This window comes from Antedon bifida, chromosome 5 (assembly GCF_963402885.1).
Source record: "Antedon bifida chromosome 5, ecAntBifi1.1, whole genome shotgun sequence".
Lineage (NCBI taxonomy): Eukaryota > Metazoa > Echinodermata > Crinoidea > Comatulida > Antedonidae > Antedon > Antedon bifida.
The window spans coordinates 29,630,692-29,644,487 of record NC_136230.1 but is presented as its reverse complement, the minus strand read 5'-3'; the positions used below and the strand labels follow the sequence as shown (position 1 = coordinate 29,644,487).

Here is a 13,796-nt window from a genome sequence, read left to right as displayed (position 1 = left end):
ACTAAAAAAGAAAACAGGACAACACGGTATAAGCGGAAACAGGACAAAAATGTAATGAAGACTTTTAGTTTCAGAGTACCGAAAAACTCATCAATTAACTTAAGAGGTGTCGTTTCAAATTTTTAAAAGAAAAAAGCCTTTGATAAGGCACTTTTGACGGCGGAACTGGCCAGGCCTACATACATTATCCCATAGTTTTGGACCAGTGAACCGGAGTCCAATGTAAAGAAGTAGTAAAAGTTGGTTTGCGCTATAATCCATAGTAAAAAGCCAGTTGCTCTCTCTCTCCCTCAGAGATAAAGAAATATATGGGGCCGCGGGGGGTCTAAATTCTAAAAGGCTAACAAACTTTTTACACATTTACCAGAAACCTCGAAACGAATCCTAGCCTATTGGCTTCTTTATGGACTGAAAGTGCTACAATTGATTTGAGACAGTATATTTGCCGAGAAGCAGACAAGAAATAGGTACAACAACATGCAATCAAAGTACCATGGAAAACAATCAATTGTAGAATAAATTATAGGCTTGATTTGAGTTAGGATTGTAAGGTTATGAATTATTGATGTATTAACACAACATTCCGAATTCTTTGACATTCACAGTATCTCGAAATGTAAAGAAGCCCATATACTATCTTGAAAGAGGCCCAGGCTTGATTTCGAGATGGTCTTCCTTTCGAGATTACTTTTTATTTACATTTATTAAATTAAAAAAATTATTTATGTAGGCCTAATAATGTTATGATTGATCGAGTATTAAGATGGAGTGGGAACAGCCAAAAAAAATGAGCTTACTCAGCTTAATATTATCTAATTTACTCTACAAATTTGATCAAACCATCAACTAAACCATAAATTATTTCAACATAATGTACACATGATTATTTTATTTTAATGAATTCACACGTGCAAATGCCACAAGACGCAGATGATGCCATGGTGACAATGACGTGCACAGAAAGCAATAGGCAATTTATGATAGCTTTTCTGTAATCAACTCTTGCAAAACGTTTTAAAGCTACTTATAATTATAGGTGGCGCTATCCAATTTTATATTACAGCTATTCATTGTTTATTTTTCATGCGTCAGTGACTCACGAGATACAATTGCGATTTCGTTTTCGTAACTGGGGGGTCTACATTTTCAAAAAATACTGGGCCTAGGACGATTTTGAAGGTAAGAATAATAACCTGTGAAATAGTTAAACGTTTTAATGTATAGGATCTCTATATTTATCTGAAATGCTTGCGTGTGTGTAGTCTTATAGGGCTCAGGCTCTAGGTAGCTAAGCCTAAAATTATGCCAAGCCCAAATTTACTTCAAGATCTCGATCGACCGCCGGGGGAGGATCAAGCAAGGAGGAGGCATGGAAGACAGATTATGTTAAATAATATGTTAATTATTGCCGGTATCATCAAGGCGTAAAACACCCAAATAATTGAATTGTGAATGTTATTACTGTAGGCCTAGTATAACGGTATACTATTTATATTAATTGTATTTAATTTAATATATAAGGAAGTTACATAAAATTTAATAAAAATAAAATACAACAATGTTTTCTTGTTCAGCTGGTTTGATATGGCATCTCTTCTAAGTGAGGATTCATGCCATTTTGTTGAAAATGAGCCTTGTTGTCATCCAGTAGAAGAGGATGATGAAAATATTGAGTTTGAGCCCAAGGAACCAAAGGTAAAGAATGACACCCAGGGAAGGAATGTAAAATATTGAATAATATAAATTATGAATACTCCTGCGACTGATTTCAATGAGGAAATGAATAAAAAATTATTATAGTTATCAACAAAATATCTAGCAATTTGACCATAAATTTGTTTTGTCACATTACAGCGCAAGATTTTCATATTATTGAACATTTGTTTTCATTTTCAGAAAAGTCGTGTGAAGCAGTCCATACACAAGTCATTTTTTATCTTAGGTGGAGTTATCATAATCTTTGTTGCCATCAGAAACACACTGACATGGCATCTACAGAGGTGCTGGGGAGCATCTGGTGACTTCTGGCAAGCTCTCTGGGCCCAAGTGTATGATTACTTTGAAGGAGATAAATGGGTTATAGGTTTTTGGGGTATGAAACAAACTTGAGTCTTTAAAAAAAATTAAAACCTTAATCATAAAAACAATGCCATATTCAAGTGTGATATGCCCAAATATGGTAGTGATATGACATCATGTCCATGTATGAGCACATCACATTTTTGTCACATAAAGTTAGATAGTGTGGACAGAGCTTTTTAGACCCTAGAGTATTTCATGGTGTTAAAAAAGTTGTGGACCCTACCTTCACACAAAAAAAAATGTTTTCTCTGATGTGTGTACATATCATTCTATTTATAGGATTCTCAAATAACTACAGTTAACTCTTACAAATTGACCTTTCAACATCAAGGTCACAGTTATATAGTTGTTAGTTATATAGTTACAACATTGGCAAGTAGCCAAAATATACAGGAATTCATCTGCTGGGCAATATAATAGTGTAATCCGTTTCTCTATATAAATATGATGAATGATGTAATTTGATCAATTGTTGGCTTCTTGCCAAATCACTGTTTTTATATTTTGTCATTGCATATAATATAATTTGTATTGCTTTCCCATAAAATGATTGTTTAAATCATCGTGTGGTGTACATTTAAATCCACCCAGATTTTCACTAAATTCTTTTTTAGGAACAAATGTGGTAGCGTGTGTAATCTTTTGGTACCTAAACGCCTTCTTTCTGTTTGTGGATATAACAGGCAGGCCGTCCTTCCTCAGATCTTACAAAATCCAAGCCGACAAAAATGTTCCAGTAAGTAACAGTTTCAGACCTCCGAATTCTCTCAGTAATCGCAGGAGTCTCACAATATCCCGGTATACAAAAACAAATATTAAAAAAAAAACAAAAAACCTGTTAGGAATTGGGAGCAAATGCAGATATTTTAAAATTGGTGTTATGAGTTCTCCTGGGTCAAAATATTGCTGCAATGATTGTCACTTGTTGTAGCAATATTTTGCAAATGGTGGAGATGCTTGATTTTGATCTTCGGCAGGTCTAGACGTGACGTAACAAAAGCATCAACGAGTTGTTCAATTCAAATCTCTCCTAAAAACTCACCTATTTCAATAGCTATTCTTTTCATGTTGCGTTGTGAGACTTTGGTAAAGAACTCATAAATGTTCGATATTATTATTATTATTATTAATACGATTTGTTTTTATATACTGTTAATCAACTACAGTATTTTAATTGTATTTTATACTTTTTAGGTTAAAAAGCCACAACTAATGAAAGCATTGAAAGTAGTGCTGTTCAACCAACTTGTAGTCAGTACTCTTTTCACACTTGCGTGCATGCCGTTGATGGAGTGGCGGTGTGACAGTGTTGTCAGAGAGCTACCAACATTCTCATGGGTGCTTGTGGAATTGGCTGTATTTCTCATTGTTGAAGAGATAGGGTTTTATTACTCGCACAGGTAAAGACAATTTTGCAGCTCAAAAACATTTATTTGCAACTCTATAATGGGGTCAAGACAATACATTGTAGCCTACTGTATTATACATATTGATACAACCAGGCCATTTTATCATACTTATATAAATTGAAGGGATCAAAATTATTCAAATGCCGTTCAGTAACTACATTTTTAGTTAACCTGCTTAAGCAATTTTTAGGAATTTTTTCATATGCCTCAAAACTACTAAATTAATATGTTACTGCAGTAAAAATGTAGTTACTGCAGTAACTGCATGAGAATAATTTTAACAAGATCCCTAAAACTCTTTCTACACTATCAAACTAGTTTGACAAAAAAAGTGTGATGTGCCCAAATATGGTAGTGATATGCTTAAATATGGTAGTGATATGACATCATAATGTCCATATATGGACATCACATTTTTTTGTCACATAAAGTTTGACAGAACTTTAGTAATGAATATGAGACAGTATTATATATTATAAACATAAAAATCTCAAATTTTATTACAGACTATTGCACCATCCCTTAATCTACAAGCATGTACACAAACTCCACCATGAATGGACATCACCAATTGGACTGACCGCTATCTACGCTCATCCCGTTGAGCATATTGTATCAAGCCTTCTTCCATCATCTCTTGGACCTATCATCATGGGATCCCACATTGCTACTATATGGATGTGGTTTATTATGGTCATCTCGTCAGCGGTCAATGCTCACTGTGGATATCATTTGCCGTTTTTCCCGTCGCCAGAAGCTCACGACTTTCATCATTTAAAGTATGTTATAGTTGTGATAAATTTCTTTTTAATGAATTGCAATAATATACACCACTTTAATAATAATTATTATAAATCTGAGCGAAATACTTGACTTGGGTTCTCGCCATTGAATTTGTATATATAAAAAAAATCATCTAGTTCATGCAATGAGAACAGTTGCTAACAAAATATTATGTTATTTACAGATTCACCAATTGCTTCGGCACGCTAGGAATCTTGGATCGTCTACACGGCACTGACGTTTTGTTCCGCAAGAGTAAGCAATACGATCGCCACATCCTTCTGACCAATCTAACTCCAGTCGCCGCTACCTTCCCTGACAGCCCTAAAAAATCTAAATAATGTGCTATTAGAAAAATACTCAAAATGTTATCATGTTAAATAAACCAAACATAGATTAAGTGCGTGTTGGGTAATAATTTGTAGTTAGGTTATTCAGGGTTTATGGAATCTGATTCAGGTTTAAGTCCACCAACAAGCTTCTTTGAAATTCTGACTGATACTAGTTGAACCTCTCTTTTGGGCACCCCTATTAAGGGGACATTTGCCTGTGAAATCAACTAGATAAATACAACACTAGGGTCAACCCATATTTAGGACCTCTATTAGTATTAAAGGGGAATGTTTCCTTGGTTCTACTGTATCAGTCAGAATAGATCCATTTTTACTTAATATCATAGTCGATATATTTATATTTTCAATGTGGAGAGTTTAAAAATACAGTTATATAATTACAAAGAGCTTAAAGCTCTGTCCACACTATCAAACTAGTTTGACAAAAAAATGTGATGTGCCCAATATGGTAGTGATATGACTACATCATGTCCATGGGCACATCACATTTTGTGTCACATAAAGTTTGATAGTGTAGACAGAGTTTAAGTTTAGTGAAATTGTTGGAGGTTGTTTAATATTCTAATGTTTATGTATTGGTGTCAATTTGTAGTTGTGGTAATATACTGGTACCCTTGTAATTCTTTAATAATAACTAAATGTATTTAATTCATTACTAACTCACACCATACTGGCATATTATTGACAGTATGAACAATGACGTCACAAAGTGCTTTGCTTTAAAACGTACAAGAGTGTTGTAGGGATTCGAACCACCGACAAGGGTAGAATGAAGTCCAAAATTGACACACTGCCATGATTCAAATCATAATTGTATAATTTATTTTTCATCTATTGAGGGGCATTCAATAAGATAGTATATAAGTACATATATAAGTATTTAAGCTGTAAAATATTTATTTATATATTTATTTAAATTACAATTAAATATAATAATTAAAATGCTAAAATAACCACATAAATAAGGCGACAAATACATATTTACTCGGGTTTTTAACAGAAATTTTGACAAAATACACTCTCCTCTTTTCACCCTACCCTTATTTGGGAATATTATGCAGTGGATGATATTAGTTTCCATTTTGACTTTGTTCGAGAAATATATAGCTTATTTATTATAAATATTTGCATATTTATTATCTTCATCATCATTGGTTAAAGCCTGGTTCCCACTTGGAAGCAATGCAATGACGTAGTACACGCAAGTGAGTTGACCAATCACAAGCGATAGTTCGGATGATCCATCGTTTGTGATTGGTAAAATCACTTACGTTGCGCTTACGTCATTGCGTTGCGTCTCTGGAAACCAGGCTATTGGCTCTTCACAAACTTCATTATACATAAACATACGCATTAGAAACTTTGTTATTTTGTAGATATTATTTTAAATGATTATATTATAATAATAATTGCTGTGTAATAATATTATTATGCCGTCAATGCAAAATATTAACATTCTCATGTATATTTTATGCAAATATCTAGAATGTATAAATACGTTATTTACCCTTTTATGTTGTTATGTATAAACAGACGACAAACAAGACAATAAATAGTATAGCCAGTGAGTATGGACGGATAGATATGCAGTTGATAGGTGAAGTTACGCATAACATAGACGATATTACTAATATTTATATCATGTTACTTAGAATGTTATTTGTGATTGTAGAATAAATCGTATCGATTTGAAACAGATATATAACAACATTGAGATTTATTTTGCGCTATACAAATTTAACAAAATCATTTCTGCCCCACCCAACTTACCAGTAGGCCATGACGAAAACCTTAACAGGGTAGTTATCTTATGTGTGTTAATACTAAATAGCTTTTAACCAAAACATTCATTTATATCAATTAAAATGGATATTTTGATTCTAATTTGTTAATGTTTGATGGCTACGATGAAAACACAAATAGCCTATCCAAGAAAGAAAGATGTGTTTTGGGGAAAACAACGAACACACAGTACACGCAGCAGACTCCAGTAGGCCGCGGCCATATGACGTTCTTTTTATTACTCGGGGTATCCGAGTCTAGGACTCTCTCATCTTCTCTTCCATCCGACACTATTGAGTAAAAGGTGCGATTTATAAAGTACTACTCCTCCCTTATTCGTTGTAGTATTGAGCTGGGATTTGGCATGAATATACTACAGGGACATGTCCTCAAAGCTATAGGGCCGGATTTTTAAATTTCAAACCGGATGCAGCCATTCCACGTCTCGAAGATGGTACCGTATAGCCGTATTTGGTAGCGAGGTTATTGATGTATGTGACGTTACATCGGGTCTTATGACGTCATTACAGCTTCTTTTGCTGTACCCCGAGTATCGCACATTCGTGCTTGTTATATTTAATAACTTGATTCATCCAAGTTCTCAAATTAGAACTAAAGAATTGTGTGAGGTTTGATTCGGAATTGTAATGACCTAAAAAAGGTATGCAAAATAATTAGTTAATTATTGCACAAGTTTGTTTGATATTCTTTACAGTAGGCCTATTTAAAATAATTCCGTATTTAAAATCAGATCAGACTCAAGCATCGAAACAAATTGTATACTGGAATTTTAACATTCACAATGACAAAATAAAATGTCAGAAAAAGAAGTGCATCAGATAAACGCTGACATTTTTAGCCTCACTTCAATGGTTTGAGGTACACCGTCATTCACCCACGTATACCATTTGTATTGTCTAATAACAAATTGAAAAACTAGTAATCTGTAGTATCAACAATGATGACGTAATAGGGCAAAATCTAACGTAGGCCCTACAGACACAAAAACACTCTCGAATTTAACCGAACACCTAGATACCGCTAGAGTATTTCCTACATTTTGTACACTCAATTAATTACGTAATATTGTAAGATATGAACATATCTTACTGACCAACATTTCCCTATGTAGGCCTACTCTATGTTTTAAAGTTACAATAAGACAGTGTTTATATATCACTCACATTATAGGCCTACTTTTGTCGCTATTTTTTCCACCAAGTTTCCCCTCATCGGAATACAATAAAGTGAATTGGAGAATTCCTCTGAATGCGCAGGAACATTTGATATTCAAATGTTGGCATTCTGTGTATAAGCAATTTGATTAGCTTATAATTAAATTCCAAGTACGTTATACAACGTACCAAATTCTAATGACCGTAGCGAGTACACCCGCCCGCCCCAAAGCGGGTTTCAAATGTAGGCCTATTTCAAAACAGAATTACTTTACTCAAGTTTCAGATCGGAACAATAATTGTGATTTTGATGGCATTTTTTATAAATTGTTTTATTTTATTTTAGTTAAAAGTAATGTTGTTTTTTTTTTTAACTAATGGCACCGGAGTATTTCTTATTTCATAACTCCGCAATTTCTGGAATTACAAACATTAGAAAACAATACATATGCCCTTCTAATATATAAACACAACAGGCACAGAACATGAATACTAACCACCAGGTGATATAATACTTCTTCTTCTTCTTTCTTGGAAATCCAAGAAACATTTATTATATATGGCCTTTGGCCCAAATAATATACAATGTAATACAATGTTAAATATATATATTTTAATTTAGTTGGGTTGTTTGTATAAAAGGAAAACATATATTTAGTTCTAATATCTGAATAAAATGGGCAAACTAAAGTGAAATGATATTCATCTTCAATTGATTGTAAAGCACATAATTTGCATAATCTTTCATTTCTATTTATACAATACAATTTAACTAATTCATTTAAAACGATAAAGAAAATAATTCTACTATGGGCCTACTACTTCTACTATAATTTAATAGTATATAACTTATTATAAAATATAGCAAATAGCTGTTTAATATTATAGTGTAACAGTACCAATATAATGGAGGCTAAGATGCGGGTCTCGTTTTGCTATACGATGTACTACCAATACGCGTATAATAACCAGTCATGCGTCATATAACTTTCAACCAATCAGGTTCAAGAATTCGTACGTACAAGAAGCGTGTGTGTGTGAGTATAATATACCACGTGGTGTTTAGGTTTACTGTGTCCGGTGAATTCGTTGTACTCTTGTCATTAATATTCACTTATATTTAAATCTGAATTATAACAAAATTATAGCACTACCAGCAAAATGGAAATGTATGCGTAACCGAGATACTTACTGCAAGGCCGAAGATAGCACTGCCTGATGTATCTAGATTCCAATACAATTAATTATGCGATAGTGATAGCGCATCGTCACATTTTTTAGTTTCATGTGATCGACACCATAATCTAGGAACATTCACATTGACATCTGTGCACTGGACACAAGGCAGTAGAAATGATACCACGGTTAATTGAAAGGGTACTTTAATTTATTTGTATTTCATTCCCATTGCTTAACTAGCCTATATGCCGCCTAAATGATTTGTTTAGACACTAAGTATGTTAGGTTGCGATCGGAAAAATGGTTAGTTACAAAACTGAAATGCTTGAAGACATGTACGTAAAATACGTTGCCTTATTAAAGCGTATAAAAATACGTAAAACTTCTAATATTACACTAGAATACAAGCCTTTTGTATGTTAGGTTCAGGATCAGAAAAAAAATGCAACAAAACTTATCTGCCTGATGACGATAGAGGGGGCACTTTATTGTTGTTGTTTTTATTTTGACATCCATAGTAAAAAATCCCCCGAATTTGACCGTTCTGTATTGGTTTAAAATCGTTTTCTTTTATTTCTCATAGTGAATCGTTAGTAAACTTATCATGGTAAGTTCGATACTAAGTTGATAGTTAATAGTGTAGTTAGTTGGTACGTTAGTGACAGTAATTCATATTATGAGTCTAATAATAAGACATGATGGGTATTATGATGAGTGTTGTTGCTTTGTGTACTGTAAGAACGTACCCAACCGTGCTACTTTCTTAGCCTACTATTGTTAGGGTACCTGGGTAGATCCGGTAGCCCATCTCATGGTCATCTTAAAACAATGAATTACCTTTCACTATGCATACCTGGTTGATGACCATATATGCTGTTTTTATTTGGACATCGGTAGTGACGTAGTGCACCCGAATTTGACAGTTCTGTTAATTGGTTTTCAATTTCCTCATAATAGGACTAGCATTATCGTTTAGTAAAATGTTTACGGTAAGAATTAGTTTAGGATTGAAATAGTTATAACTATGGAGCAGCAACTCCCTGCATGGATTAAGTAAAGCCTAACTAACGTGTATTGAGAGAGTGTTAGGCCATCACAACAACCCCATAGAAAAGATAGGTTGTATATATTATAAAGTTTTAGCCAATCACCTGAGGGAAAGAAAGAGAAAAAAGTTCATCCTCGAAAAATATTAAAGAATATAAAATCTAGGTTAATTACTTAAAAGATATTTTGTCCCCCTTAAAAAAATATTTTTTATTGTTAAATATTCCATTTTAATTTCACATAATCGTCATTCACTTTGACCAAAAATTGGATCACTAAAAAAAAATATTTATCTGAAAAAACTGTAATTTAAAGCAAAACAGTCAAATTGGCTGTCAATGGGCTTTTGGTTCAATTTAACTGTCTGTTTTGTCTTTTTATAAGTAAAGTGGAATAATTGTTTTTGTTGGTTTTTTCCTGTGGAAGTGAATAACTTCATAAAAACTACAAAATGGTCTATTCAAAGTCTGATTTTATAAATCTTTATTTTTCATGATTTTGGGGGACAATACATCTTTAATGCATATGCATTTTTCATACTACTGTGTTATGTTAATATTTGATATCTTCACAGGCTGGCAGAATTGCTCGTTCATTGGACTCTGTTCGAAGTGCAACGATTATGATTGGTTCGTCTTTGATCATCTTGGCGTGTATGCATAACTCTTTCACGTGGCACTTGCAGCAGTTTTGGGGGTCTTCTAAGAACTTCTGGGAGACGGTCTGGTACACATGTCAATGGTTGTGTGGCAGAAACAACTTTGTCACTTTCGTATTTGGTAAGATATTTTAGAAAGCCTTTTTTGGGTGGGGTTTGGGTGGAGTCTCTTGTGAAACATGCATGTTGATTAAGGGTGTTAGCCCTTGGGTTGTGTGTTGCACTCTCTGACAACTAGAACTACTTTCTGATATCTATTTTTAACAAGGCTAATAATATTAGGTGTTAAGCTCTCTCTACACTATCAGACTTTATGTGACAAAAACAAAAAAAATATGGTGATGTGCACATATATGGACATGATGATGTCATATCACTACCATATCAAACTAGTTTGATAGTGTAGACAGAGCTTTAGCTTTTAGAAGACAAATATGTACTCTTCACCTTTTGACAATTATTTATGTTTAATTAAAATTAATTTCTTTGTTTTCTAGGTTCTCAAGTTATCACTACTATACTGCTTTTTTGGCCTCTCAATGCATTTTTGATGTACACAGATCTTAAAGGAAAAGATAGCGTTCTTTACAAGTTCAAAGTTCAAGCAGACAAGAATGTTCCAGTGAGTGTTTTAGATTAATTTGTTCGCCTATTAACATTGGTACCTTTATTATTGTTTTTATCAATAATCATTTCTCTTTTTTTTTCCATCATACAGGTGGACAAAGCTCGACTAAAAGAGGCGTGTCTTGTGGTGTTATTTAACCAGGTGTTCAGCATACCCATCACAGCAGTCTTGTACCCGTTGATGGTTAAAAGGGCGAACATCTTCTCCTCTCAGCTTCCAACCTTTCAGCGTGTACTTCTCGATCTTGTGGTGTCCGTCATCACTGTTGAGTTTGCCTTTTATTATTCCCATAGGTAAAGCATTCATTGAATACATTTACTTTTTTAGTGCATTGTGGGATTGTTTTTTTCTCTTTTCTGTGACCATGCACATATGATAAACAATGCATATTTAAAGATATATTGTTCCCCCTAAAATGTTTTTTTTTAATATGCCATTTTAATGTCACATAATAGTTGTTCACTTTGACCAAAAACTGGATCGAAAAAAAAAATATTTACCTCAAAATACTTAAATTGTCAGACAATGGTTTTTGATTAAAATTAAACGGGTTTTTTTTGTCTTTTTATAAATGAAATAATTTATTTTTTTTTACAGAAGTGAATAACTTTATTAAAACTGCAAAATGGCCTATTTAGAGTCTGATTTTATTAATCTTCATTTTTCATGTTTTTGGTGACAATACATCTTTAAGTAAAATTATAAAGTATGAAGTCAATAGTGTTAATCTGTATAGATAATAATTTTGCATTGTGTTAAAGATCACTTATGATAAAACAATGAATTATGCAGAGAATTTATACAAAAGAGCATAAAAACAAGGCCAACAGCCATAAGTTGCGTGCTCTCAGAAAAAAATGAACTTTCAAAAAGTAATGTACTTTAAAACTTGTCTGTATATCAAAACAGTTCAAAGAGTACAGAAAAGCTATAAAACGCATAGTGATACCGGACCGACAGACAGACCGACAGACCGACCGCCCGACCGACATAGTGAACTATTGAGTCGCGTCCACGCAACTAAAAATATTGTGGGATATGTTAAATTTTTTAATTTATTTTCTTGTAGATTCTTACATCATCCTTCTGTTTACAAATGGATCCACAAGAAGCACCACCAGTGGACAGCTCCTGTCGGCATCATCTCATTGTACGCCCACCCCATTGAGCATGTCCTCTCAAATTTCCTTCCAGTGGCACTCGGACCAATGATCATGGGCAGCCACATGATGACCACTTGGCTGTGGTTCCTCCTGGCTATTTTCACGACTGTCACTGTCCATTCGGGTTACCATCTGCCATTGATGCCCTCACCAGAAGCCCACGACTTCCACCATTTGAAGTAAGTGTTTGTTGCTGAAAATGTGAACTTGATGTATAGCGAGCACAGCCAATAAAGACAGATATTTCAAATGTTTCTTAAGCTCTGTCTACACTATCATAGTTTGACAAAAAAAATCCGATTTGCCCAAATATGGACAGATGATGTCACACCACTACCATATTTGGGCATATCACTACCATATTTAGGCACATTACACTTTTGTTTTCAAACTAGTTTGATAGTTTAGACAGAGCTTTTGTTTGTATGTCAGTCTGTAAATGTCTTTTTAAGCTCTGTCTACACTATCAAACTTTATGTGACAAAATATGAGATGTGTCCATATATAGACATTATGATGTTAATCACTACCGTATTTGGTCATATCACTACCGTATTTGGGCATATCACTACCATCTTTCGGCACATAACACTTTTTTTGTCAAACTAGTTTGATAGTGTAGACAGAGCTTTAGGCTTTAAATTAACTAACATTGCAAATGAATCTATATTTTACATAATTTGACTTTATTACTATATGTTTTCCCAGGTTCACTAACAACTACGGTGTGTTAGGCTTTTTGGATCGATTGCACAACACCGACAACATGTTCAGAGAGACGAAGCAATTCCAACGACACGTTTTTCTCTTTGGTATTAATCCGATCACGGAAAGTTTCCCCGATGATCCAAAGCTGTGTAGTAGCCCCTGTAAACAATTTGACAAATCATAAGCGATTTGCTGTTTTCTTTTTGTTCAAGATGGAGTGATAACATAATAGATTTAAAAAAAGACTGACATGTTTCGGTAAACCAAATATGGCGAAAAAATTATTGCTTTTAGTTTTCAGTTTCATTATTAGAAATGTATACCAAATATTGGAGCTTCTTACAGTGCAGTATGGATATGTATATAATTAATAGAAAATTACTCAATTTCAATTGAGTTGAAAATGACCAAAATATAATAGTTTTTTAAAATTTAAAAATGTATAAGTAAGCAGATTTTATTTTTATTGAGCACATATAATGCAATTTTAAGTAACGTAAATGAGACAAAGAACTGCTTGTTGACTGAAAACAATAAACCAAATAAAAAGTATGGTTTGGTATGGTACATTATACAGACAGATTAATGTATTTAAAAAAAAGAAAACATTTTTATTTTATTTTATTACATAATTCATATTATTGCTTTTAATAGTATTTATCTTTGGTATACGAATGAGTATACTATTTTATTTCTATTTATTTCTGGTAAAAAAGTTTAAAACGTTCTATTGTAAAGCAAATAAAGATTTTATGTCAAATGAATGAAATGTCTAAAACATTATTATCGTTTTATTATATATATCTACATGTATTTCTTTAAAAAGTTT

The 13,796-nt window shown here is 33.2% G+C and overlaps 3 protein-coding genes across 3 annotated transcripts in view; all 3 read left to right on the top strand.

The window, feature by feature from the left end:
• LOC144843618 (putative bifunctional dTTP/UTP pyrophosphatase/methyltransferase protein) overlaps positions 1–13,796 on the top strand; it is a 65,056-nt gene that overhangs the window by 48,285 nt on the left and 2,975 nt on the right. The gene's annotated exons all lie outside the window — the stretch shown is intronic.
• LOC144843607 (fatty acid hydroxylase domain-containing protein 2-like) lies at positions 1,096–5,107 on the top strand. The gene is made up of 7 exons (XM_078700469.1): positions 1,096–1,179; positions 1,575–1,695; positions 1,897–2,092; positions 2,697–2,818; positions 3,277–3,482; positions 3,998–4,270; positions 4,459–5,107. Exons 2-7 carry the CDS (start codon positions 1,585–1,587, stop codon positions 4,613–4,615), a joined length of 1,065 nt encoding a protein of 354 aa, XP_078556595.1. The 5' UTR covers positions 1,096–1,179; positions 1,575–1,584; the 3' UTR covers positions 4,616–5,107.
• On the top strand, positions 9,261–13,658 carry LOC144843608 (fatty acid hydroxylase domain-containing protein 2-like). Its single transcript, XM_078700470.1, has 6 exons — positions 9,261–9,370; positions 10,385–10,589; positions 10,966–11,090; positions 11,187–11,389; positions 12,166–12,438; positions 12,968–13,658. The coding sequence occupies exons 1-6, from the start codon at positions 9,368–9,370 to the stop codon at positions 13,149–13,151; spliced, it is 993 nt and encodes a 330-aa protein (XP_078556596.1). The 5' UTR covers positions 9,261–9,367; the 3' UTR covers positions 13,152–13,658.